The sequence below is a fragment of the Temnothorax americanus genome, unplaced genomic scaffold (assembly GCF_048541705.1).
Source record: "Temnothorax americanus isolate GAGA-0224 unplaced genomic scaffold, ASM4854170v1 Scaffold20, whole genome shotgun sequence".
Taxonomy (NCBI): domain Eukaryota; kingdom Metazoa; phylum Arthropoda; class Insecta; order Hymenoptera; family Formicidae; genus Temnothorax; species Temnothorax americanus.
In genome coordinates, this window is record NW_027509339.1 from 357,292 (window position 1) to 385,288 (window position 27,997).

General features: G+C 42.1%; 1 protein-coding gene and 1 long non-coding RNA gene across 2 annotated transcripts in view; one reads left to right on the top strand and one right to left on the bottom strand.

Annotated features, from left to right (window-relative positions):
• The window catches only part of LOC143897552 (uncharacterized), a 75,967-nt gene extending 63,105 nt beyond the window's left edge, over window positions 1-12,862 (bottom strand). The window contains exons 1-2 of the long non-coding RNA XR_013256944.1: window positions 12,203-12,862; window positions 11,904-11,950 (exon numbers count right to left, since the gene is read on the bottom strand). This is a non-coding gene — a long non-coding RNA (uncharacterized LOC143897552). The remainder of the gene's footprint in view (window positions 1-11,903; window positions 11,951-12,202) is intronic.
• LOC143897551 (uncharacterized) lies at window positions 8,340-27,872 on the top strand. Its single transcript, XM_077406351.1, has 4 exons — window positions 8,340-9,477; window positions 15,472-15,518; window positions 25,399-25,739; window positions 26,569-27,872. Exons 1-4 carry the CDS (start codon window positions 9,469-9,471, stop codon window positions 27,075-27,077), a joined length of 906 nt encoding a protein of 301 aa, XP_077262477.1. The 5' UTR covers window positions 8,340-9,468; the 3' UTR covers window positions 27,078-27,872.
• Window positions 27,873-27,997: the final 125 nt, after the last annotated feature.

The following is a 27,997-nucleotide window of genomic DNA, read 5'->3' on the forward strand; positions in this document are numbered from 1 at the left end:
TTTGGCTCGGCTCGGCAGCCCGACTCACTCTCGCTCTCGATTCGCTCTCACTCACCTCCCCCTGCCTTGCCACCCTACGACTCCGCTAAGGCCACCCCGCGTTGCACCCTTCTACATCAACCCTCGCTTCGTCCCGGCGTCTTCTCCCCTCCCTTGCCGGCAAGTGAGAGTGGACCTTGGTCCAGCGCTGAATCGACCCTCTTTGCAACCTCCGCCTGGCTCCGCGCTCACCCTCGCGATTCCACGACCGTTCGTTCCTTCCTTTCCACCCTCGTCGCTCCTCCATCCCCGTTGCCACCGCCGACGACGACGACGACTTCTCCGCACGTCGCCGCACCCTAATCCCCATCTCGAAGATACGTCTACCCTCGAAACCCCGTATCGATTGGCAGAAACAACGCTAGAGAGCGCCACCTAAAACCACCCCGTGGCTCTCGTTCTCTTTCTCGGCCACCGATCACCCCTGAGATTTCAAGGAAGGCGCGGAAGATCGGCAGTTTCGATTCCTTCAGCTCAGGATACATCACAGTACTTCTTTTTTACTGAGCGGTTTCTCTATACAAGAAACTATTTCTTCTATTAAACCTTCAGAATTGCAATTGTATTATAAAAGAAGCAATGATTAAAATTAAAAAAAGAATCCAGTCAGGACACCCAGAAATAATTGGGAATCAGGAGGTAACAATCATAATATATCGGAAGGAAAAAAATATAACTTTGCAAAATTTCTACAATACTAATATTACATCGACTTATTATATTCTAATAATAATATTACTTGTCATATTCTAAAATTATTTGACGTATGAACAATTAAAAATATTATTTAAAAAATGATAGATACGTATAATGTTTCAAATGCAATTTTTCTCGATGTATAACTGTTACGTGAAAATTAGATAAAAATTAATTGCGAAAAATTTTACTAATCATTTTCGACTCATTTGAACTTGTTCTATCCACTTATACGATGAACAGGCAGTAGTTATTCTTATGCATGATTATTACACTTTCCGACCCGTGAATCGTAATCCAATTTCATCTAATTCAAATTCCGTAGCCTCATTCGCCAACTTTTGCTGTATTCGTGACGTGCATTGTGACCGGGAAACGCGCACACACTTGTAACGCGCGAACGTATACTTCTCAGGTATACAAATTCGTGAGAAAGCAGCCGCGAGTGTTCTCGTTGCAGGCTGCTTCTAGCAAGCAATTAAACGGCGTTGCGGGCCACTTTCGCGCGAATTTTCGCGTGTGGCCAACCAACATCTGCGAGTTACGCGTATGGCTATGCGGTGGTAGTTCGGGTAAATGTTGGGATAATTGGGGCGAATCATGCGAGGTTTGCCGAACGCCCTTTCATCGGCGCCCAGACTTCTCACTTGCGGTCTCAAAATACGCGCGTGAATGTTAGGAATGCAGCGGCGTCGATTTTAACGACGGAATCGAGAATCGAGAGAATGTCGCAAACGTAAACGTCGCAACTTTGTCCTGGATTCTTCGTCATTTAGTATTAGCAACATTGTGTGTTACAATGGCAAAAAGTTTCTCAATTATAAGAAAGACTGAAAAGAAATCTCTCTTCTGCGCTTTATTGACGTCAAATTTGTTTAAAGATCTCGTGTTAAAACGAATACGCGACGTTTATTTACGTGACAAGGATTACACGCTCTTTTCTTTCGGTTTTATCTTTATTCGGTTCAAAATTTCTCGTGTAAATAGTCAGGATAAGGATTATTCCGTGAATTTTGTTGAAATCTGACTACCTTGTATGATTTTTGGCATAAGTAGCAAATGCGATGGAGAAGAACGTTTCGCATAAATCGGGGGATGAGTGTGATCTAATGGTATGTTTGTGTACTTGAATAAAATTCGTCGTAATCTACATAATCTCAAATAATTAAATCGTCTATAATTATTTTTAGAAACTCATCAAGAATCTATTAAGAACTATCCAATGGTTAACGATCGCAAATATTATGAAGTACCGATATTAGAGATATACTACTAAATTCATTAGCTGGTTTTACTGCTCGACGATGATCGTCGATCCAGCAGGTAGATGGTCCGTTTCGAGCACAAAGTAACATTTGGCGTGGACAGCGGTTAAATCTCGCTCGTTAATATTACAAGATCGATTAATAACCGAATTTCGGTGGAAATTCTACAAAGTCGGCCCGCCACTTCCGGTTGGAGGAATCGCACCGTCGTGATACTCGCGCCCGCGTCGCGAATTCCGCCGACTCGTTCGGCGGTGGGTCGTCGGCGATCGTTAAAAAAAAGAAGGCAATTAGCGTCGGACGCGTTTGATCGCGTCGTAAAATCCATTGGCAGCGTCCCGCCTTCGTCCCGCCGGGCGCCCCGTTGTTTCTTCTACTTCTTCTTCTTCTTCTTCTTCTTCTTCCGGCGCGGCGCGGCCGTTAACGGAACGGCAATTTAACAGCCGATAAAGTCCGGTGACGGCGGTGGGGATAGATAAGGCTTCCTGATGGCGTCCCGAGGTTGCCGGGATAAGAAGAACGTTATGACGAATTAGGCCACCCTCGCTCCTGACACCGGCAGAAAAAGGGAGGAGAACCTACCCTACCCCAACGAGAGATATGTTTGGGGCGTCGTTAGCTAGGTCGATGGGAGATTTATTTGATGCCGTCTGGCCGATGGTGATGCGTTACTACTGCGTGGTTAACGAGGTAAACTCTTCAACCTCACGAATCCCGGACTGACCCCTATATAATTGTGACTTCAGGTACGCTTTCACGGCTGGGTTTACGAGACCGATGTTCCAGATACCACGATGAATTTTAATTCCAAGCATTTCCTTTCCATACAAATTATGTTAATTCGTAGTGATGACTAATGAGTAATAATAATTATAATAATAACGTGAAAGTTACAAACGGATAGCATACAAAAAGAAGACTGTATAATTTATATCGGACTTATCAAGTTATTACAAAGAAAACAGTTCTATATAAATATTGTCTTAAAAGAAAATTTAAGCGAAACGTTTTTAAGAAAATTTCTTCGTTTAAATTTAAGTATTTCGTTTATACAATCAACTTCGACTTCGACAAATATGTCTGAATAGTATCGGTCGTTACTACGTTTAATAAAATGCATCGACTTACTGTTCTAAGCTTTCTTTTAATCTATTATAATCATTAAAATAGTATAAGAGAAAGATCGAATAAAATTATATGATTTTTTACTTTGTATTTACAATCTCCATTCGAGGACCTTAAAATGTGCGCGCCGTAAATCTTTTAAAAGACATTCTGCATTTTGATGCAACCGCGAGCTCTCTCGAATCGTCTGATGTCTGCGCTAACTCTATTTGAGATTTTAAAATTCAATGAGCCAATCCGATCGCTGACTATAGACGGTTCTCTCTGTGCGAGATCTCGCGAGGGAGAGAGGAAGTAAAGGGAAGGAAACACAGGGAGGGATATACTCTTTGCGATAACGGCCCTCTTCGCCCTCTCGAAGTCTTGGCAGATCAAAAGCATTACACTCGATGGCCAACTTTTCGTTTGAACGTCCTCGATGCGCGGAGTCGTTCTGCGATTCGTTTTATATGCGAAATTTTCTAATTAATGAGATCGATTATTGTTATAAATTATGACAAATTCGTATGAACTCATAAGTTCAGCATTGACTACTTTTCCATTCGACTATCTATACTTGTTATTTAACTGCAGTAAATAATTTCCTTATTCAAATTATTGCATTATTTTTATTAACCTTTTTGTCATAAATATCTTATTTCTAATTAATAATCATATTATTTTGATATTTATGATCATGTATATATTATTAGTAAATTTAAATATCCCTATCTATCATCTTTGACTTGCTTATTATTTCTTAATATTTTCTTCGAGATATTTTATTTACTTATACATTCCAAAAAATATATATAAAGAACTACAAGAAATGAAGTCGTCACAGAAGATAACTTTACTAAACGGCGTTACATGGTACTACGATTATTTCGTGGAGCTCTCTCTCGGACAATCCCGGAGAATCTGGTATCTATGTAGGAAATTATCCCCCGTAATCGTTACAGTCCCGTCAGCCCCCTCGGTTGGTAGTAAATTCTTGAGAACCGACCAAGGTGTCGGCCGATAACGCGGCCGGCCGTTTGCCGGGCGTATAAATGAAAAAGCGAGAGTCCCGCGCACCGCGACTGGAAGCTCGTAATTCTGAAGCACCCCTCGGACTTCTAATAAATGCCATAAGCTGTTCGCTGAGAGCGAACATAATTCACTCCTCCCCCGCGTTACGTAAATGCACACGCGCGCGATAATCCAATAAACGCCTGAGCGCACGTGTGTCCCGTTCCTTAATAAATTTGCCCAATAAATCGCGTCAATGTAATGCGACAGTTACATAATCGTATTTCAGTCACGGTGAAGGGAGAAACCTCGGGCCTCGGTGTCGGTAGCTTGTCAAACATTCAAAAATATTTGCGATTTAAATCTGTTCTTTTTGTTTTATACGTTTGCGACAATTTTCTTTTACGATGAATTACTGCAGATAATAAAAGAAGATAAAAAAATGAGATTTTATTGAAGAATTAGATACGATCCTGTTTATTTGGACAAACAAGACTCAACATACGTAATTTTTTCGTGTCGTTTTCTTCTTTGAAGCTGATTGATTTTATTTCACGTATGTGAAATACGTGTCGATGTGCCTGCGTATCTAGAAGAGAATTGCGACGTTATTGGAGCAGGAAGATAAAAAAAAAAAGGCAGGGTGTTTGCTCCAGCAACACTTTCTGTCATTCTAATGTCGAAGTTACGAACAAAATGTGTCAAGGGGTTGTGTTAATATATGAAACAAGCGGTCACTTTTTAACGTGCGAGAAAATAATTGCACGTCCCTAGTCGGGATCGAGTAATTCGTATAAAATCCGTATTTTAATAATTCTTATCGAAAGTTTTGAGAAACGACGCTACCTGCGAAGAAGATAATTCAAGTGAATTTTATTATAGAAATGAGCATCAACTTATTGAAGTCTCGTATCTTAACTTGTGAGTGCTAAAAGCGGATCTACGTTGATCCGTAACAAATATAAAAACATAATCCAAATTCTCCGATGGCAAAACATATAAAGAATAAAAACTTATGTTAACGGGCCATGAAGCTTAATTATTATTAGGCTTCATGGGCCGTTAACATAAGTTTATATTCTTTAAGTATGATTCTTTGTGAACTTCTTTACATTAGTTAATTAATTTTTTTTTAATATGAAAATAGTATCGATTAATTAAACGACTGTATTGCGTTATAATACATTATTAAGAAGGGATTTATTATAAAAGACTTTGAATTTTATGTTTCTCGTTTCTCACAACGCCTGATATCGCTATATCACTCTCGAGGGCGTTACCAATAAATGTCATGATACACTTATCGGACAGATACATAGATCGGGTAATTATTCGGACAGGATGAGCCATAAAAGCGCGAACGGTAAAATATTCACTTCACTCTTATGACAACGGCTTTTAACGACGCGCGTTTCGAATTTGGGCCGAAAGTGGCACTTCTTTATTCCGATGGCGCGGCCACTCAATATGCACACAAAAAATGAAAATTATCAGTTATTAAAAATAGTTTATGTCAGGGAGATCAGTCCGTTCGTTATTCGTTAGTTAAAACGCGTTCTGGGAATTGGTCTTTAATGGGCGCATAGAGTTTCATGTGAAATGTCTCGAGACCGCGTGGACGACTTTACGACCTCTCGTTTCGAGACTTCGTTTCGATACCACCGCAGAAGAGGAAATGTCTTCGGTTTCGACTGAATAATTAAAATTGATGCGGCGTTTAGCGAATGTAAATCGTACCTCTGTCGTCGTGACGCGTAATGTACTTCTTTCCGAATAAGATAAAAGGAAGAAACTATCAGCCAAACTTGCGCTGTTCTTTTTCGCGCAAAAAGTAGTGCGTCGACAAATCGCCGATCAGAATAAAAGCGTAGGAACATCGTCTGCTTTGATGAGAACGGGAAAATTCTGAATATTTACAGTAAAATTAAATATTCTTAATTTTGCAATGCGATATAGCTCTCTGCAATTTTTCCACGTTATCTCAGCGGAAACGAGACCTCCGGTATCGATTTCGTTGTATTGTCTGAAAAGTTTAGGAGAAACGGAGAGCCAGAGGAGCGCAGAAAGTCACCCAACGGCCGACACCCACGTCACTTTTAACGACGGCACGACACGGAGTAATAACGAGTGACAAAAGAAAATCGCCGCGCTGAAGTCTCGTCGCGTGCGCCGAGCCATAACTTCGCGTCACGACTGAAAACGTTTCGCTCGTCGTTACGATCGGCGAGCACGCGACTCGCACGAAGCGCGAGCGACGGACTCGCGAGTTCGTCGGAAACGACAACCGGCCGGCTATCCGATGTCGTTTCCGTGATTTACGACGAGATAGCAAGGGCGTTTCAACGATTACGGTCATTTAATGGCCTGTAACTGTATTATACGAATCGCTCATTTTCGAATAGAACTTAGTGGACTCTAGGAAGATTAGGGATCCTTGGAAGTTCTCCAGATTTTTAAAATTAGTGAAATAACAAGAATATCTCCTAAAGAGAATTACGAGTTGTTATTATGTTATTATGTCATTACAATCATTTTACTATTATCGTTGTATTGCTGTTCTAATAGTATATATTCTATAACGTCTCACAATTGTGTATTCTTACAAGCTAAAAAATTTCCGATGGAATCTCTAATCAAAACTCTAGTTAAAACTCAAACAATACTACTGTTGTTTCAAAGTAAGTAAAAGCCACGTCGCGTTGGTTCGTTATAGGTATTATCGATTGTTGTCGGGGGCGAAGTTTCCGCCGAGCATCGGGACAAGAAGGATCCGCGCGCGGACGTGTTAGCAAACTGTGCTTCAGAAGAAAACGATTTGGGTTATGGAGCTCTTCGTGCCAGGCTCTGGTTCTTGAGGGCTCGGATTGTCAGTAGAACGAGCAGTCGCGAACGAGCGCGTGAGTGATGGGTGAGCGAAAAGCTGTTCCGAATGAGCTGGCGGCCGAGGGAAGGGAGAAGGTGGGTGAAAGGGAGGTAAGGTTCGCCAGTTCGCAAGCAATTATCGCGCGAATCGCGCCACTTGGCAGCACGTAGATTGCCTGGCGTTAGCTATATCGATCTCTAGCTCATTTCGCGGTTCAACTTTGCGGCGCGATCGATGATAAGAGCCCGCTAACCAAGACATTTATTTCGCTCCTTTAGCTGCGATACCTTTATCCTCCACAGACCACATTCATTCTTACAAATGTTTCACCATACACCTTAATAAAGGATGCCTGAGATAATGTCTATTTTTGAACAGTTGAGATTTTCTTGAAACATAGTTCCTTCAAAAGGCAGTTTTTTTTTCTAAATTACAAGCGAGAAAATAAACGTATTATATTTTCTATATAGTTATAGCGTAGGTACATTAAATTATCATATTAAATTAAATTAAATATTAAATTTACGGTAAATTGACTTCTGTGAAGGGAAATGAGAAATTTTACAAGTCAATGTTTTTCTCACGCTATCATTATGCTCATTTAATTCGCCAACAACCGAGAACGCATACAGAGTAAAAGGAATTAAGTCCGTTTCCGTCAAGGAACGTACACCCATACGTCGGCATTAATTTTCTTCAGTTTCGCAATTACGCGCGCCATAATCACTCCTCTCTCCTTGCTCATCCCGGACATTCCGACAGTAACATCGCCGACCCTCATTCGCGCGATTATAATTAACCGATCGAATTGAAAGAAGGAAAGGCGTCTCACGCGACTCGTGTTTCAGCGTATTCGAGAGTCCCGCGTTCTAAAAACGCGGAACACGAAGCACGGTAGTTTATACCCTCTCAGTCTCTCGGCATAACAACGTCTGCCGGGGGTCCGGGGTATCATAATATCGTGTATACGTACATATATAATACGGTGGCAGACAGCAGTACAGGGACCTTCTCTTCGCGAACACGAGACGCCGCTCACGTGCGTATATATGCGCACATTGCGCGCCGGTTGCGAATCTCTGCGGAATCTGACAAATTTCAGCTCTTTAACGTGCATACGTTTTATTAATTTTTAAACACATTTTATGTATCTGTACGCAACGATACTTAAAATATAGGAAAATAATTGACATCGGATATTAACGCAAAATGTCTCAATAATAAAAATAATTTTTTTAAATGATATTAATCATGTTTTGCTAGAAGATAAAGATAAAATTATTTAATTTACTTATACAAATAGAAAAGTTCTTTCACATTTCCAAGTTCATATTTAATATAATTTTATAGTTTCTTTGTTGCATTTCTTTGCGGCACAACTCAAATAAACGTCCGAGACGTCAGAAATTGTTGACGAGTAAAAATCACGGTGCCATGAATAATGCAAAGCTAATTCCTGGAATATTAAAGGGCTATCGTGCGATGGACTCTCGTGCTGCAATTTGGGAAAAGCCTGGCTTCGTAAGTCTCAAGGTAGCGGCTTGTTTCCTGCCAAGTCGCTAAAAGCCCCGTAAATTATTGCCGAAAGTTTACAGGGTCCGCTGCAGCACGCGCGCACGCGTCCCACCCTGCACCCCTAATTGTGCTAATTATTATCCCGCTGCCGGATGACGAGGGGAGACCGAGAAGTCGGTCGGGTTTCGTGATGTCGTGGCTATGTTTTATGGGCGACAACACGGAAGGCATCGCCGGCAAATGACCCGCGAGGTTCCAGGCGACGTGACAATCTCTCAATTCAAGTAGGCATCGCCGAGGCGGCGATGGCTATCAATAAACTCTCGTACTTTTTTCACGAATGATTTGACGGAGATAAACGTTTCATTTGCCGTGTAACAATTAATAATAAACGAATAATTACGTAGATTTATATAAGGACGCTTCAGCAAGACTAAATGGGACATTTTTTCAGCGCATGCGGAGAACAAGTAAATAGATAGTGTGATATGTCATTAATTTCTTAAATGGCGCGCAACGTGGAGTTTCACAAATGGGCGAGTCTGAGGGTTTCCTTGTCAATCTCCCGAGTGTTTGTGGTCGTGTAAACGGCATTCGTGTACAGGCGGATATATAGGTATATCGAAATGCCAGGCAGGTGTGCACACAGAGACCATTCGATAATACGAGCTCGGGCGAGGGTGGCCGCACACCGAAGGCCGAGCACGCCAGTCCGTGCTCAGACGTGACTCGCGAAGCAACCCTCATTTTTTGACCGACGACCGACCCCGTGCATCGTTCTCTCCCGTTCGGTTTCCGTCTCCGGTATCGACCGGTTTATCGGTGGTGAGGTGCGTAAAGCTATCGCGCGCCGATGTCGCTCTCATTGGAACCACCCCGCGCGTCGATCAACTGTCGACATTGACCTGTCGACAACGAAAAAAGCCAATAAAAGTTAATAAAAGCCCGTGTGTCTTTTGCTGGTGAACGAAAAGAATGAATCACGTATGTAATGTTCTTCGGTGATACGTTTTAAGTTATTGATTTTAAACAGATCACGATTTGGTAATTATATAATAGTAATTAATTGCAGCGTTTGTATAAGTTTTAAATAGATAAATTAATTTCTCATAAAAAACCACCATTAAATTACGTAGCAACGTTAGAATAAAATTTATTGCGATGCAGTGGCACATATATTGGTTTAATTTATTGTTCTTTATTTCATGCGCTCTCTTTTAATTATTAAGTGCATTACGATTATAAATAAAGTTCTGCGGACATCGCTTGGAACGTCGAAAGCGTACAATTAATGTTAACATATTCTTTTAACGTAAGATTTTCGCTGAATCATCTGTTGCAGCTGTGCGATGCAGCTATTCGGAAAACAAGAGCGAAATAGCCGAACGCTCTGTTGCATTATGACTTTATCTTGCGTCGTGCAAGTCATCGATCTGCGCAACATAATCTGCGTGATTGGCTCTGTTCTTTTTTTTTTTTTACATGTCGTTAGTGCGAAAAACGTCAAGTCTACCGTTCGACGTTATTGATGATTTCTACATTGTTAACGATACTGTTGATCGCAATGAAAAAAAAAAACGCGGTTCTCGAAAACGGCCGCGGCGAGTTCTATATAATTATTAAGCGACAAAAACTGGCGAATCCAGAAAAAAAGGAAAGGGATACGCTATTACTTTTTGTTACACTACCAATGTGTTTATTCAAAACCATTGTTACGTCAAATAAATTAAGAAACGTGACAATCAACTGACCGTACTCTCGCAAACGAGACGTGGCATTGAGGAAGTTAATGCGATCGGCTGCGTTCGCTAAACCGATAAACTTTTATCCTGTTATTTTCGAATACAGCATCAGCGACGTCGCGTTTTTCGTTCGCAAATTTTTTTGTTCGTTCCTCTCGAATACAGAAACGCGCGGTATCGCGTAGCAGCGACAGAATGGCCCATGAGATTCTCTTTTTTCGAAAGCGACCTCAAGTTCTTTGGAACTGGACGTTCTCTCAGCTTCGATCTTCGGATGTCGTAACGCGATTCCTCTAATAGACGTGTTTCTTGTTCAAAATTCACAAATTCGTCGATATGAACGGCGATCGCATGGATGTGGACCGAAATAAATAAAATCGCGACAGGTATGGCGAAATCAATCAATTTTACGAATTTCTTAAGGTGGTCCTTTCGCGGACCCAGTTAGTCAAGTAACAGTCCGTCATGAGATAATTGAAAACAAACAGTGACAAACATTACACACAACACCCCAATAATTATAATAATATAACATGATTTTACACGCACGATTTAATCGTATTTAATTATTTACTAATTAAAAAAATATCCAAACAATTAGAATCAAAAGCCATGCGATCCAAGCTTAGGTCTTTGAAAGCCTTATATTAGTTTCTGTATACATATATGTCTATATATATACATATAATTTTTCCAACGAACTGCGCGCCGATTATTTGTCGGACTTAAAACACAGTAATTGTTAGAATTAAAAACCCTTCCCTCCCCGGGATAAAAAAATATCACAATAGTACTGCGGTTGGACTCGATTTTGGTTAGATCAGGCATGACAGTACGAGTAAAGCGATATGCGCGTGGATCCACTACTTAATTAACCTCATATATCAGAGCAAAACATTCGGCAAGCCCTTATTTTCAAGGTATGTACGAAATCCGGAAACTTCAGGAAATATTTTAAGACATGAATAATGTATTCGTCTGATCGCTAAGTACATGTATTATTCGTTGAAAACCTCGGCCGTGGCGATTTGCATCGTTCTATCTTTCTCGTTCGTTAGATGTAAACAAGGATAGAATGACAATGGCACGCTCCGCGAACGCACATTTGGAATGACTTATTTCTTGTAAAGTGTCGGTAACCTCACTTGATTTTTCGTACACATGTCCCTTATTACTGTATATTTAACATGTATCAAATTTAAGTACTTATCTAATACTTGTTCTCACGAAAGGACCACCTTAACAGATATTAATTTCTATCAGAAAATACATTAATTTCTATCGGTTTATTTTAATTTCTATCAATTTGTGAAGTCTCCCGTTGATATTCTTATATATAATCCATAATTGTTCTTAGAAACAAAATTTACGAAAATAATAGTTAATTATTTTTCTCAATTTATGCACCTCAAAATTCGCGGAACACTAAACTATGCGTAATAATCATCCACCACAGCTCTACCTGTATTACTACAAAATCGGTATAATTTGACACGTAGAATTATTCCTTATTTTCATTTACCAATTTTCATCAGTTTAAATAAAAATTTCGATATATAATGTCTAATGATTGTTAGGAAAAGACTATTCGTGGTTCTTTGGTAATATCTTATTTTTTTACAAATCCATTACAAATTCTCGACATTGAAATTAAAACATATTACTCACCGGCCGATGCGCAACAGCGGAATTGTAAGTTGTAATCCTGCGTTGATCTGTAACGTAGAAATATTTTTATATTAAAACAGCGTCCAAGATAATCGATACTTGAAGTAAATAATTTATTATCGCGCCCGTTATCGAACTCCGATCGAAATTGCGCCGCGCGTAATTAAACCTCGAACGGTATTGTACGAGTAATGATTCGAGTATATTACGTAACGAACGAATCAAGTCGCGCTTAAAAAAGTGGCGGAATCCGCCACAGTACAGCAAAATAATAAAAAACGAATGTAACAACTACTCACCCCACGCCCCCCACTGTCGCTCCGTCGTCGCCCGATGCCTCCCAGACCCAGACCGGCCAGACCCCCTCCTTCACTCCTCCCTCGATCCTCTTCCGTTGGTCCGTTATCGCATCATCTCCGTCGGCGCACTCACTCACTCTCGTTCACTTGACTCGTTCAGGCGCAAAGATATCGTCGCTTATGACCGCGCGCTATTTTCGACACTTTGCATGGCACTCTCGGTATTAACTTATCGCGACGCGGCGCGTACTTAGGCCCAGTTTCACAAGAGTGTCGGTTAACTTTTAACCTTAGATTAAGTCACTCTTCGTCTCTTTCTAATGTCCCCCTTTAGAAAGAGACGAAAAGTGAGTTAATCTAATCCAATATTAAAAGTTAACCGACACTTGTGAAACTGGGCCTTAATTATACGGCGATGGAAGAATTTACGAACGCTAGAGGGATGGAGACGCTACGAATGGAGCTATACGATCCGCTCGACGCCCGTACGTCGGTCCATCAAGTCCCGCGTCCCGCAGGTAGACGCTATGGCGGAGAGAATTTCGTAAATCGCGCAGCCAACTTCACTCGCCAGGAGCAACCGTCGCGAGAACGCTAGGGTGCGTTCAGAAATTATGCCTATAAAGGCCTATCTACATAAGACGCAGAACGCAAGTCGCAAGATACACGCACACGGCACAGTCTACATGTCAATCTAACAAAGAGGTTAGGTTAGGTTGACATGTAGACTGTGTGTGTGCTTGCGACTCGCGTTCTGCGTCTTTATGTAGATAGACCTTAAGGCACACCCTAGGCTGCGCGGCGTTCCGATATTTACTGCCAGTACCGAAAATCGAAAATCTGTAGTGTATGTATATGTACATGCATGACGTAAACTATAGCTTAGGCCGGTATTCGAATAGTCGATTCTTATTTTAAGACCGTCTTAAGTAATGTTTTAAAATAATATTCTTAATACAACTCTGTGATTGGTTCACAACATCTTAAGATCGTACTTAAGATGGTCTTAAATATAAGATTCGACTATGAATACCGGCCTTAGAAGTTACCCAGGTTGAATTTCTAAACGCAACCCTATACACTTATTGCTGTTCCCACACCTGTATTTCTCGCACTTTGAACAACGAATATATATGAACAACGAATATATAAGAATGTCAAGAATACTTTTATGTGTTATAATTAATATTATATATGTCGCATACAATCGGTGATGCTGGAACGTATCACACTAGCGGCTCGCGGCCGCGATTGCGATTCTCAACCAATCAAAAGATCGGCGATCAGCGACCACTACTTTCCGATTGGCCGAGAATCGCAATCGCCGTCGCGGCCGCGAGCCGCTAGTGTGATACGGGCATTATTGGGAGCTTTCCAGCAAGCGATACAACTCGACACAAGTATCGTTTTATCTTTGTTGCTCATTACCAAAAAAGAAAGATTATAGAACGATGCTTGTGTCGACCTGTGTCGCTTGCTGGAAAGCTCCCATTGAGAACCCGCCCGCCCGCGCCGTCCGCGCAATATGGCGTCCCCGCACTCATCACCGCTCTTGGATCGCAGCGCGGAGTAGTACACGTATCGTCGGACTCCGGCGGTTTAGACTACGAAAAACTGTGATGTATATCGAATGTTTATCTAAGTAATACATGTGCTTCGCGGAATTGATACGGATATCGAGGTAGGATCGCATTCGATAATATTGACTTTCGATTACATCCTTTCGGACGATCGGTCCCGCTTTTCTCGACCGTCAACTTGACTCGCTTCTCGCGTCTCGTGTCGCGCGATTTCAGAATGAAGTAATTGCCATCGTTTTCGGGACGCGGATAAAAGATATAAGCGGGGTAATGTCTAAATCGAGTAATGTCGCGACGTATTTAGTTATAGCGATCACAGATCAGTCTCTCTATTAACGTCATCGTACGTTTATCAACATCGTAAATCGTGTTTCGATATCTGGCAATCATGGAGAATATATAGACACAGTGTTCATAAATTAATCGATGCTTTAAATGTGGTTGACCAAAATTGCCTCGCAATCAGTAAAGCAGCGATCGTATTATTTTCGGTTCGCGGCATATTTCTCGTTGACTTCAATGCATTATTTATTCCTCTTACGTTGCTTACTTATATTGCAATACGTGTAAAATTATAGTCTCAACGTTATATTCGTTCAAAGTGCGACAAGTAATGTACAGGTGTGGAAATAGCAAGTACAATTGCTCGTCTACAATAGCCGTAAGAGCATGTAGTAAAGATATGTAAGCAGTAAGCTATTTTGAATAAGATTTTTGCAATTCAAGAATAATCGACTCTGTGGTTGGTCAATAGCTTAATTACTGCTTACGTCTTACTCTCGCGGCTATTGTAGACGAGCCATAACGTTCTCGCGACGCGCGACGGTTGCCGCCGGCGCGGGCGAGTGAAGTTGGCCGCGCGCGCGATTTACGAAATTCTCTTCGCCATATTAGCGTCTACCTGCGGAGTGCGGGGCGTCACGGGCGTCGAGCGGATCGTATACCTTCGTTCGTTAGCTTCTCCGCCGTAATTCTTTCGTCGCCGCGTGTAATTCGGTTTTAACATGAATTTTTTTTATTAAGCGGTCTGATAGATCATGGCATACTTTTTTTGTAAACTTTTTGAATTTTTGCACTATCTTCAAAATTGAAGAAAATATAGTACACGAAAGTGCGCTGTGACGTCATACTTTATATAAGAAATGACGTCGTATCTTTTGAAGTTGCCGTCATCAAAGAAACTTTAGCAATTAAGCTATAACTTTCTCAAATTTAGGTTTTTTTTAAATTTAAAAAGTACTAAAAATCGGCTTAGAATCTCTACATTAATTATGGATACCGCTTAATAAAAAAAAAAAATGTTAAAACCGAATTAAGTACGCGCCGCGCGTCGCGAAATTAATACCGGGAGTGCCGTGCAAAGTGTCGCGCGATCGTAAGCGACGATATCGTCGATTTTCGCATGTGAACGTCGCGTCGCCGCGTCGCGCGTCGTGAGTGAGTGAGTGCGCCGACGGAGATGCGACAACGGACCAACGCGGGGGAGGATCGAGGAGAGGAGGAGGAGGCCTGGGAGGCATCGGGCGACGGCGGAGCAACCGTGGGGTGAGTAATTATTAATTCGTTTATTATTTTGCTGTCCCGTGGCGGATTCCGGCGCCACTTTCTCAAGCGCGATAATTAATTATTTACTTCAAGTATTGATTATCTTGGACGCTGTTTTAATATAAAAATATTTTTACGTTACAGGTCAACGCAAGGCTACAACTTACAACTCCGCTGTTGCGCATCGGCTGGTAAGTGCATTTTTAATTTAAATGTCGAGGTTCTCGGTGTGCCCACTACTCCGTCCTCACTCATGTTGCCGAGAGAAGTCGCAGTCCTATTCTGAATAGAATATATAAGATTCTCTTCTTTCGAAAGTGACTTTAAGTTCTTTGAAATTGAGCGTTCTCTCAGTTTCGATCTCCGGATGTCGTAACGCGACTCCTAGACGCGTTTCTTGCTCAAAATTCACAAACTCGTCGAGATAAACGGCGATCGCATGGGTGTAGCCCGAAATAAATTAAAAATTGACGGGTATATGGCGAAATCAACCGATTTTACAGATTTCTTAACAGACATTAATTTCTATCGGAACAAGCACATTAATTTTTATCGGTTTATTTTAATTTCTACCAATTTGTAAAGTCTCCCGTTGATATTCTTAGATTGTAAGTTAATAAAAAAAAATAATAATAATCCATAATTGTTCTTAGAAACAAAGTTTGTGGGAATGATGAATCATTTTTCTTGATTTTTGCACTTTATCTCATCAGAATAGGTCGTGAGATCCATTGCCAATTTAATAAAGATCACAAAAATAAAAAATTCAGAGGCCTGAACCAGTCATTTATTAGCATATCTTTTTTTTTTACTTGTTGACTTATTCTTAAATCAGTAAAGTAGTAGAATTAGTTTTATAAGGTTAATTTTACAGAATTTTCCTCAATTCGCGGAATACTAAACTATAGGTAATAATCATCGACCACAGAGCTCTACCTGTATTACTTCAAGATCTGTATAATTTGGCACGCGGAATTATTTTATTACTTTCATTTACCATATCCAGTTTCATGCAGATTGGCGGTGGCGAACGAAACAAAAGCGGCCGGCGAAGGCGAGCGCGTTCGAATATCGGGATAAATTGCGTTGCGTAATACATCGCCGCCGCCTTTTTATTTCCCGGAAATCTCTCGATTGGATGTTATACGTCGAGGAGAGCCTGCTGGGCAAAAGGATGACAGGAGCGGTCGGCGCGACGCGCGCGAGACTCGCGCGCGAGTGTGCGTTGCGGATTATTGTGAAGCGAGCGAGCGAGCGGGCACACGCGAGAACGATCGCGCTATCCTTGATATTTAGCGATTGATTGGCAGGATTGCCAATTTGCTCAATTACCGGCAAGTTTCGCGGAACAGCGAATCGAAATTATATGGTCGGCGCGACGCGCCTTCGCGCGAGACGGACGGCAGCGTGTAAAATCGTCGTCCTCTTTCTTCTTTCCCTTCTCTCGGCCGGCGATCGCCGCATTTTGGATCCGATCGAGGCCCTTCGGTCTTGATAAATAAGCCATGCCTAACGGGGAAAAGATTCGGGAGCTGGGGATTTCGAAATTCCGGAATCTCCTCGACCGTGCTGAGCACCGTCCAAATCGAGTGCTTAATGCCGGACGAGATCGATTAGGATGAAACGGTACATTATCTATCTATGGACACAATCGAGAAAAAGAACAAAAGCGTGGAATGGGCAAATTAGCAAACAAAAAATAAAAATTAACACATATGTTAGTCATTCACATCACAAACTGTTTTGAAGTCATAAATTTTTAGATTTTTATTCTCTCTGATGCGGAGCCAAAAAAGAAATAGCTGTTTTTTAATAACGTAACTAGATTTTACGTTGCATCGTCGCATAATTTGTACAACGTTGTCCGCTTTTGCGTTTAATTACGCATTTTCCACTTTCGTCGCGCGCGTCCAGCGGAGAGACAAGTTATTTTTACGTCTTTGAAACGAGACGTTACAACGTGCGCGACGCGAGCTGCATACAAAACGGGACGAGGATTATCCGGGCACGATGTTCTAAACTAATCTAAACGAGCGCATGAATTGCGTGCGTTGCCGGACTTAGCATGTTTGGCGCTGTTGCTAATGCTGATACTGACTGCGCAGACTGCTATGAAATTTCCGCGTTCGCGGAACTAGAAACGTCCGCGTTAATGCACGGCGATCTGACGTGCATGCACGTCAAATTTGCTGCAGTGTGCCGTATTCACCTCGGGCCGTTTTAACGAGCGTAAAACTCAAAAGGGCACACGCGGGGCAACGTAAGGTAAATGCCGGGACACTCAAAATACTTATGTCCGGACACCTTTATCATTTTAGTTTTTAAATAAGTATAACGCGAATATAAAAATCAAATATAAAAATATAATACAAGCTAGGGAAAATATTTTTATCTTTGATTTTTTGATTTTAATTCGCGTTATAATTTATTTAAGGACTAAAATGATAAAAATGTCCCGACATAGGTGCGTGTCCAGGCATTGCGGTTACCTTAACGTTTTGCGCGCGGAAGTTTTAACGCGAGCCATCTCGGTTTTCCAATCCAGTCTTTGCTATCTCCTTACATTTGCCTTTCTCTTTTCTTTCTTTGCCGCTCTCTTTCTCCCCCTTTCCCTTTCTTCCGCGGCCGTATTTTCCTCGACCGTTTCCTCGCGCAAACGGAGGAAGTTTCGCATGGTCGTGACTTTTCCACGCGGCAGAAAGTCATAAAATTCCCGAGGGCATAGGCGAAGTCGGTTGACTATCGATTTCACGTGTTTCCTTTCGGAAATTGCCTTGTTTTTCCCTCCCCCGTCTTCTCTCTCTCCTTTTTCTCCTCCCTTTCTCCGTTCTCACCCTTGCGCTCCGGGTCATGGTGAAGATCGATACGCGATATCGCGGACCTCACGATCGCCTGGGTGGTCCTCCGCGGCGCGGCGCGGCGCGGCGTCGCACCGGCTTCTGGGACTGATTTAATTCGGCTACGCTACGTGGACCGCCTAATGCCGCTTCGCGCTGCCGACCGGTAGATTCATTGTCCAGCACACCCGTTCGCCTCTCTTCATTTTTTCCCGTGGCATCGTACAGCGTACAAAATCAATCTTCCATTGCGCATTTATTATTTTGAAGCGAACTGCTTAGAGCGCGAGATATTTATCTCTTAAGCATGAAGATTAACATAAAGTATACGTCGCAGTTTAGCGCTAAATGTGATAATGTCGTATATCAATATTGCGAAAGTGAAGAAATTATACCTGGAAAGTGTGAGATCGTTTCAACCTTCAAAACATATAAAATCCCCGCCGAACTATCCATCAATCGATTATAACCATCCCTCCTTTCGTTCCTACTCCTTTGCCGTCTGTGTTTCTTCCTAACGAATATCAATTTGATTGCCGTCTAGCCCGTTTCTTTGCATGAGCGGAAGTTATTGGCGAGCAGGCGCGAGGCGGTGGGAGAACCGGGCGAGAAGAGAAGAAAGAAAGGGGGTGGCGGGGGCGCTTTAAATCGCGAGGCTCGCCCGAGCCGTCCGGGTAATCCAGACAGATGGGACTCGTTAATGGGACGCGCGAGTAATTTGCAAGAAATCTAATAACACCGTGGCCTTCCACCCCCGCCCCCCCCTCCATAACTCGTGGCTTGACTTTCCGCCTCGCAGCTCCCCCTCTCCTTCTGCCCTCTGCAACCCCGGCCTATCCTTCGCGTCCAAGGACCGTCTAATGACAATACACGGGCGCCGTGCTCGTGAAAATTAAAATTCGCCCGGGGTCGTACACGACGTTCTCGTAACAGCGCCCGGTCGTCTCGCCCCCGCGCACGTGTGAGTGCGTGTGTCCAGGTGGTCGTGAGGGATCGCGATGTAGCGATGGAGCCGATACTCTCGCGAGTTATTATTTCGACTGTGGCAACGCACGAAAGTTCATAGTCTAGGATAATTGGTATTTTTTATATAATATATTTACTATTTCTCGATTATTATATATATATATATATATATATATATATATATATATATATAATCAGCTATCTTATGTAATTAGACATCAAACGAATTTCTTAAACGAATTTTTTTGTTTTTAGAAAATTGTTCTTCACTTTCTCTTATTATGCAATATTTTACAATGCTTTTACAACGTTCCCTTGTTATTTTGAATACTGATAACAATGAATATCGTTTTTGTTCGTTCAAGATCCAGCTTTTTAGTCTCGTTACTCCTGCAGTGATCCTTCCTAACTAGAAGTCTGATTTTCATTCTTTAGTTTGCTTAAAAGACAAGGTAAATACCGGTAAGACAAACCTCTCCATCGCTACCGCGTGTTGGTACACGGGCGTGTGCGTGCATGCGTGCACCGCAGATCGTGTAGTAGAGAGAAAAGACGACGCGGGGGAGCGCGGAACTCGTTAAGCAGTTTGCGGTTCGTCCCGTCTTTTTTTTCCACCCGGGCTCGCCTTTAACGTAAACATATTCCGCGAAGAGATCAGCATCTTTCTCTCTGCGCGCACCGCTTTTTCTTCTTCTTTATTTCGCCTACCGGTGTCTTTCGCCTCCCCCGCGCGTCTTTGTTTCTTATTACGCGCCGCCGCGGTTTCTGGTGTCTGGGTTCACCCACGATGCGCGCCGATTGAGCGCGCGAATCTCGCTGGTATCAATTTGGGGGGAGGGGGGCGATTCTCTGGCCCGTCGTTAAGCCAAAAACCGATGAAGTTTAGAACGATGAAGTCTGGACGCGAAACGTTCATATCTTCAAACTACGAAAGAAACATCTGCCACATCCTCTTTTTCTTTCAGGAAGATTATCATAACCAATATCCCGTTCGGGGTTTATTTTAATAAAAGCAAAAAAGGCGGAACGATCGTTTTCAAACGCGGCTCAAGAGACTCGTTTTATTTAGCGCTAAAGCTGCCTGTTTCTGAATTTTATCTCGCCTATATGAAAATCGCACGTCTCGCGCACAGCCACGGCGCGAGACGAAGAGTCAGATGGCTGCATTTAGCGCTAACTGCACGACGGTGAGAATGCGGGGCTATGATCGCGAAAATATACGATCGATATACGCGATCGGTACTATCGTGGCATGCAACAGAGCGATATCCGGCCAGATTAAATCGCCGATTAAAATTCACGGCGTGTCCAGGCAGTATAATTTAATTTCGTAGGTGTTCGTGCGGATCGAGTTACGCGGCGAATATCGCGGGGAGGACTCTCCCTCGCGCGCGCGTTTATTTCCCTTTTCTCTTCCCTTTCGGCCGAAACGCGAAACGTGGTCTCGCAGGTCGGCCTCGCCTTACTCGATGTCTGGATAACAAACTTGACGACTATTAAAATTGAAACGCGCTCATTATCGATTCGCCATGCTAATCGAGCATGGCGGAGCGCGGACTGACGGATTCCGTGAGGCTCGGGTTACATGGACTCGATTATTTCGTTCGATTAGACACGAGATCGCTACGGCACGGCACTTTCTCGCGACGACGATCTCAGCCTCGCCCGCTGTGCCTTTGCACGACCATAAATTGCGCACCTCGTAAATACTTCTGCGACATCCCCTTATTTAGAGTCATGTTATATCGCGTAAGAAATATAGTAGAAATATAGTCAAATATGAATATATCGACACCGGTATATTTTATTTTCTAGGATATTGAATTTATAAACATAAATAACACACAAAAATATAAGCACTTTGGCATATCCAGCTTTAATTATGAAGAATTGAAGTTGTAATGTGGGAGTAAAGCATTGCAGTATTTTATTGTATGTAGATTAAAGACGCACAATATAAGAGTATTATATATATTATTTAATTTATAAAACAGTACGATATTTTACGTGAATTACGTGATACATAATAATGAAGGATCAACGAGAATGTCGAATCCGTATACCGGTCGACTTCCGCAGTCGTAACTTTTCTTGATTCTGAAAACAGGCTTTGGAAGCACCGATTAATTATGCGCATTCGTCAATCGTATCTCGTGAGATCTGTGCCGTGACCGGCGTTTTGGATTAGCGGGTGGTCCGATGTGTCGGTTGGGAGGTGGTGACGGTGGCCGGGCCCCTTCGTCAGCCTGAATCGGTCCGCATTTAGAATCGGATAGCATTAAAACGTTGTTTAGCAAGCTATTCTGAATTTTAATTCCCGCGGTCGGCAACGTAATCGAGGTGTGGAATAGATTAGTTTTCGCTCACACGACTGTCAGCTACTTGCCGCGGGGCCCTGACTGACTGACTGACTGACTCACTGACTGACTCGATTGCAGGGCGACAGTTAACTTCCCCTTCTCTCTTCATCTTATACATTCTCTTCTACGATTCTCTCGTTCGGCTCTCTTTTATCTCTCCTTTTTTATTAGCATACCTAATATTTCATCCGTTTAATAATTTCTTAGAAATTATATTAATTATTGCAGTTTGTTAAATATTTTTATTCTCTGTAAAAAGCGATAACGCTTTAAAGCTCATGAATTTAATATAACAATTTAAAATTGAAGCAAATAGCCACAGATGAAGCTAAATATGTGCTAAATATATGTACAAATACGGATTAAAATATAAAGTTTCTAACGATTTAAAGGTCAATTTTAATAATAAGGATCTGAAAAATCCTTTAATCAGATCAACTTCGCGCAATATATGATGCAGCTATTTCTCAATAAGAAAAAACCACGATATAATTCGATATAATCACTCTAATTCAGCCTGTCAAAAACTTCTCAATTACTTCTAGAGGGAAACGACAGTGACAAAAGACGAAGCCGAGGGGAGGGTCAAGCTCGTCCGATGAAGATGCCGCGCGAGATCGCGCCCGAACGCTCGTTTGAGAAAAAAGAAAGCGCGACCGCGGTTCAAGGTCGCACGTCTGGACGAAGTTCGGAGCTCGTTGTTGCCGCGGTAAAAAGAAGAGGGATGATCGATGGTGAGAATCGACTGGGCTAGTCACTGTGGCTTCGTACAGGAGAAGGCATCACCTTGCGGAGGAGGTGCCAGGACTCTACATTCGGCGCCTAACGCTCGAGGATCCCAGGAGGAGGGAACCGTCCGGTTCAAGGTCGCCGTCCCCGGCGCGCCATATCTGTCATCCTCGTAGCGGCTGTACGCGCTTGGCGCGAGGTTCCTCGAGGTATCATCGGAGCGGATCGGAAATCTAGCAGGGACTCGAGATCGTCGAGAAATCTTGTTGACAAATACAGCCGTCCTTGCTAGCGTGTCGCGATCAGCTCGCCGGCGATGATTGACAAGTTGGATCTCTGCACCTGCAGCTTCAACCGCGCTTATACTATAATACCGAACCGGCAATTAAGCCATCGAGAACTGGTTTCAAAGAATTTTCGCGGGTTTCGTCTATATTTAGAGAAGAACGCTTTAAACATATCGTTCGCGCTTGACAGTATACTTTTTATCCCGTTTGAATTCCTATTTATAGACATTGAAAACATTGAGAAAATTGTTCGAGTAGCAAGATAATTTTTCTTTTATAAATTGCTCATCAGAGATTCTACTATCTCGCACGTCCTTCTTTATATCTTATATATACTTTGAGAAATAAAATTTACTAGGACGCGTAAAGCAGAAGGGATAATCAGTCCTGTCTGGTTATTGAATGATTAAACATCGACCGCGTGCGTACGAATTAACATAGTTGCGCTAAAGAGTCGAACTTCTCGAGGCGACGCAAGTCGAGACCTAGGGAAGTCGCACTGTGTTCACGATGAACGCTCGCTAGGACCCCGTAATTAAACGTACTAAAATTTAACGGTCGGTCGGACGAACGTTGCTGCGACTTAATAAAAGCCTCCACGGACAATCGCCGTGAGGCCGCGGCACCAAAACGTTATTAAAGCGGTTCTCGCATTAAAATACGAGCAGTATCGGTACGTCATTATCATCGACGTTTGATCTCCCTCTCCCTCGCCGTCTCATTCTCTCGTTTGCTGCGCGTCTTCGTCTTCAATCTTCCCCCTCCGTAACGCGGCGAACCTGACCTCCGCGCGAGATCCGGGCAATGTTATACCGGGTTTATTGCGACTTTGGAACGTGCTCTCGTTTCCCGAGAAGCGACCCTCGCCCGTCGCCGCCGAATCCTCCCACGTTCCGCCTGTATTCCCTTTGATCTGCGTGCCTTCTTCTTCCTTTCCCTGTGGAAGTCTTTCCGAGCGGCCGGCTACGCCTCATAGAACACGCTCTTTGCCCTCTCGGCAATTAAAGCTATTGCTCAATTCAGTAATCTGGAGCAGTTTGCGGATCGCGGATCACGCCAAGTCTTTTGAAATCTTGTTCATGGTATTATTCAAAGTATCCTCACGAACGGGGTGTATCGCCGATTGACTTGGTAATAATAGAGTAAATTAAGAATATGTGATATATTATTGTGTTTATATATGAACTCATTATACGTCTGATCGAAAAGAATCCTAAAACGAAATGTAAAATTGAACGTTTGCTAATGACTTGTATATGTATTCCACATGATGTTAACATAAAATATCTATCTCGAACGCCCAACATTATTTATGTTTTCCTCAAGAAGTCATAGTTTCTTTTAATTAACTTTCTGCTTTTTGTCGCTGTTCCAATTTACTCTCTTCGTTGTTTTTATTCGCATTCCTACTTTTTCGTGGGAATTCATTTCGATTTCATTATTAATTTATCCTTAATGAAATTTGGTCAACAAGAATAAATTAATTTTCAGAATAAATTGTTTGTAGTCGCGATATTTATTTTTTTCTGAACGGACGAACGTAAGAAATAAAACAACGACGCGCCGCACTGATAAATTTACCGAATCATCTCTCGCCATGATTATTTTCGGTGTCCAGGGTATTATTTTTCCCCTCGTGCTCTTCCCGCGCTTCATTCTCCATCGCGCGAGCTCGCCTTTTTGCTCTCGCTATATTTTTTCATCCCCTCTTCTTGTTCAGCTTGCGGTTCAAGGTCGTAATCTTCTCGAGACCTCCTTTCTTTCAACCAGTTCTCCGCTTCGTCTCCCTTTTAATCTTTTTCTTCGGCCGTTCTTGCGCCTTCGTTTTCGAAGTTCAAGGCCTTCCTCTTCTTCTTGAATATTTTCTCCCGACCTCTTCCTCGTGTACTCGAATTTCTTCTTCTATGTTCTCTCATTTTCCATTTACTTGCTCCATTTCTCTCCAAACTTTTCTCTCCGGATCCTCTTTCTTTCTCCTTTCATCTCCGTTCATCTCGCTTTTCACTTTCAATATTACTTATTCCGCTCCAAGAACGTCACATCTTTTTTCTCTTATCGTATTCGGTAATCTTTTTTGTTTTCTTATTTTTCTTTTCTTTGTTGGTATAACTTATGTATTTAAATATTTTTTGATTTTATAGCAATATTTTTCTTTTTCTCTGTTATAAATTTTATATCTTATTTTTTTTTCGTGTTATCTTTGAAAGATTTGGTCTTTTCGTACTTCACTTTCGCCGTTCTTCCCACCAAGAACTTTGTTTCCCTTATTCCTTCTCGTTACCTCACGTTTACGTCCACCTTCTTCTCGGCGTTTCCTCTTTGAAGTGTCGTGCCCTCCAGGCTCCGCAATCACATCTAGTTATCCAGTTGTCTGAAGTCGAGGAGGGCGAGTACCCTTTCTCGTTGTCGTTACGAACCCTTTCTGCGCCGTCCACATCGTGCAATCATCGTGGCGAGCGATCATTACAAAGTGAACGAAGCGAGAAGTGTTGCTAACTTCGTCGTGACACGAACCCTGCGGCCCTTCGCTCGCTCGTCTTACGAAAGACATGTCTTCACTTTTATTTCTTCGCGAATGTTAAACGATAGCGATTCTCTCTTCGATGCCCTATGTTATCGTCGAAACTTTCCAATCTCGAAAGTTACATTTCCGACCGTTCACTCGATGGTTAGATACTAAATTTTTTGAAATATAAGAGACACTGGAACTATTATATGTTCACCTTGAACGCATGGCATGTTTAGATTTAAAGAAAGTGCAGAGCATGATTAGATTATTATAAATAAAAATATATTAGATATTAAACATGTTGTTATATATATATATATTATTCTTATTTAAATCATATATCTATTTCTAATCTTTTTACCATTCAATCTATGTATATCTAGCTACAGATCTTGGCTGGAAAGGATTCGGAAGGAGAGCCCGGCTTTCTTAACAATAGTATCGTTGGAACTCCCAGAATCGCCGATTCCTTTAATAGAGTTCCAAGCAAACGCGCGTTGGAGACGTGACGAGTCCAATGTAGTCGCGAAAGACAAGGATGATATTTTAGACGAATTTCTAAAGAGGGTCACGGAGATTGAAAAGGATAGAGAAAAGGAAGACCACGTAGGAAAAAGCAGCGTGTCGCGGAAAAGTCGTCGCAGTAGCAAAAAGGACAGCGAATTTTTGGAATGCACGAAAACACCCGCCACACTCGAGGAATGCACGAAAAACATTATCGAAGGTCAGTTTATGTATCTTTTTTTCAGGATAAGATAACGAATGCGCGTGCCACTTTGGAAAAAAATAGCTTTGTTTCTCTAATATATCATTCTAAAAATTTTTAATGATAACTTTAAACTTTTTTCTGAAAATAAATCTGATATTCACACATTCGCTGAAGCTAGTTAAGAAAGAAATATATACTGTGTAACACCTTACATAACATGCCATGCGTTACGTAGAAGGAAATAGGGTTGCAGTCCTCTGGAGATGTAGGTATATGTCAACCTCCTAACGCAATTCCTACTTTCGTCAGGCTCGGGCTCAGAATCTTTAGAACAAGATCAGGGATTTTCAGATTAAATCAGATGTAACCCGGATAATGTCGCCTTCAAATTAGCCGATTCATTATGACTTAATTGTCCTTGGAGTCGACCGTGTTCGCGGATTATAAGAATGTCACAAAGAACACCGTAAAAAGTCTACGTTTTCGCATTTATCGGCTTTACATTTAATTACCACTTTTTTGTTCACGCCATTTTATTCATGGCGAGACGTCGTTTTTTATCTATCTCCGCTCGACTTGCTCCGTGAGAGGTCTTTCGGAGCATCTACACAGCTCGCGCTTACTTTTAAAGTTCGATCCTAGTCGGCGAGAGCTCGAGATCGGATTTCAGGGACGCGCGCCGCGCCGGCAGGATCGCCGTAAACGGACCTTGAAATTGTGTGGGCGCCTTTCGCGATTCCGTGGCGATTTATCGAAATTTTTCCGGCTGGCGTGCGAGAGACCGGCTTAAGAGGAGCGGCTAAGCAAACCACGAAATTCTCGGACGGCCAATATCGAATTTCAGGACCGAGCCGCGAAGGACCGATCCGACCGCAGGATACCGGCGACGACTGCATATGCTCCGAGATACCGAAGGATCTGCGAATTGACATTCGCAGGAAGACGGAGATCGCGCGTACTCCGCCGTGTACTCCGAGTCCGGAAGTGACTCACGCTATTCGGATCGCGATGAAGTATCACGGCCGGTCGGGATGCAAAGTCGGAGAGGACGAGAGTCTAGAGGAAGAGGAGGAAGAGGAGGAGGAGGAGGAGAAGGAGGAGGATGACGAAAAGCGAGCGGATGAAGAGGCGGAGAATGGCAGGAGGACGAAGAACGAGGGGAGCAAGAAGGATCTTCAAGGTCCATCGAACGCGAGGAAGGAATCGGTGAAGCACGACGCTCGCTGCGTCGGTGCGAACGCCACGTTAGACTTCACCCTGAATTGCAATAGCGTGCGACTCACTACTCGTGACACGAGTTTGAAAGCAGCGTCGAGAGGCGAGAGGCAGGAACGGCCGGAAACGCGAAGTTAGTTTGCGTGGGTTTCCTCTCGAAAGTGTTTTGCTCGAGATCCCGTGTTCCACACGATGGATGCTCCGCTGTGGCTTTAAATATACATATCGTAAAGCACATAATAGCTCGATGATTTCCCTACCTGCTCCCTTCGGTGTTTTTAGCCCGTCGGAATTTCTGCTCGCACGCGCCCGAACTAATCTCTTCTCTGAGATTTATCTTTTTTTTTTGTACACTCAATAACGTATTCATCTTGTTTTTAATTTTCAATAAATGGGATAAATTAAAATGTTCGAGAAGTTAAGAATAAATTCTTCTCATAATGAATGAAATCTCCTTCATGTAAATTTGTTTAGTTTTAAAATCGAAATGTGTGCGTCAGAATAACTTATCGAATTCACGGTAATTGACACGATGACTCGCTCCAATAGTTTTTGTCAACAAATTCAATGGGCGTGAGAGCGAATTTTGATCGAGTGTGTCTGCACAATAATTTGCAAAAACCGCACATCCATAATTTTGGGACTTGTCTAAACAAAGATGCCGACAACCAAGCATAACATAGCATTGACATGAAACATTCCTAAATTTTGCTGTATTGTATGATATTTAATCTTCGTGAGCGAATATTAACTTCATTAGCATGTTATATAGGAATATTTAATAAATTTAAGAGCTATTAAGTTTCTCCTATTTTTAAAATTCAAAAAAATATCCAGAAACCGATAAATATCGGTGAGAGTCATAAATCCTAAGCATTTAGAAAATAACATTTTAACTTGTAGGTATAATAAATAATACATATTTAGCAGTGTGCCATATATCATCATATTTTTTATATTATTTTTTAAAATAAAAACTTGGAATATATAATACACAAATTTTAAAAAGTTACACTATAAATAACGCTAAACACATTGAAGTTGTCGATAATATAATT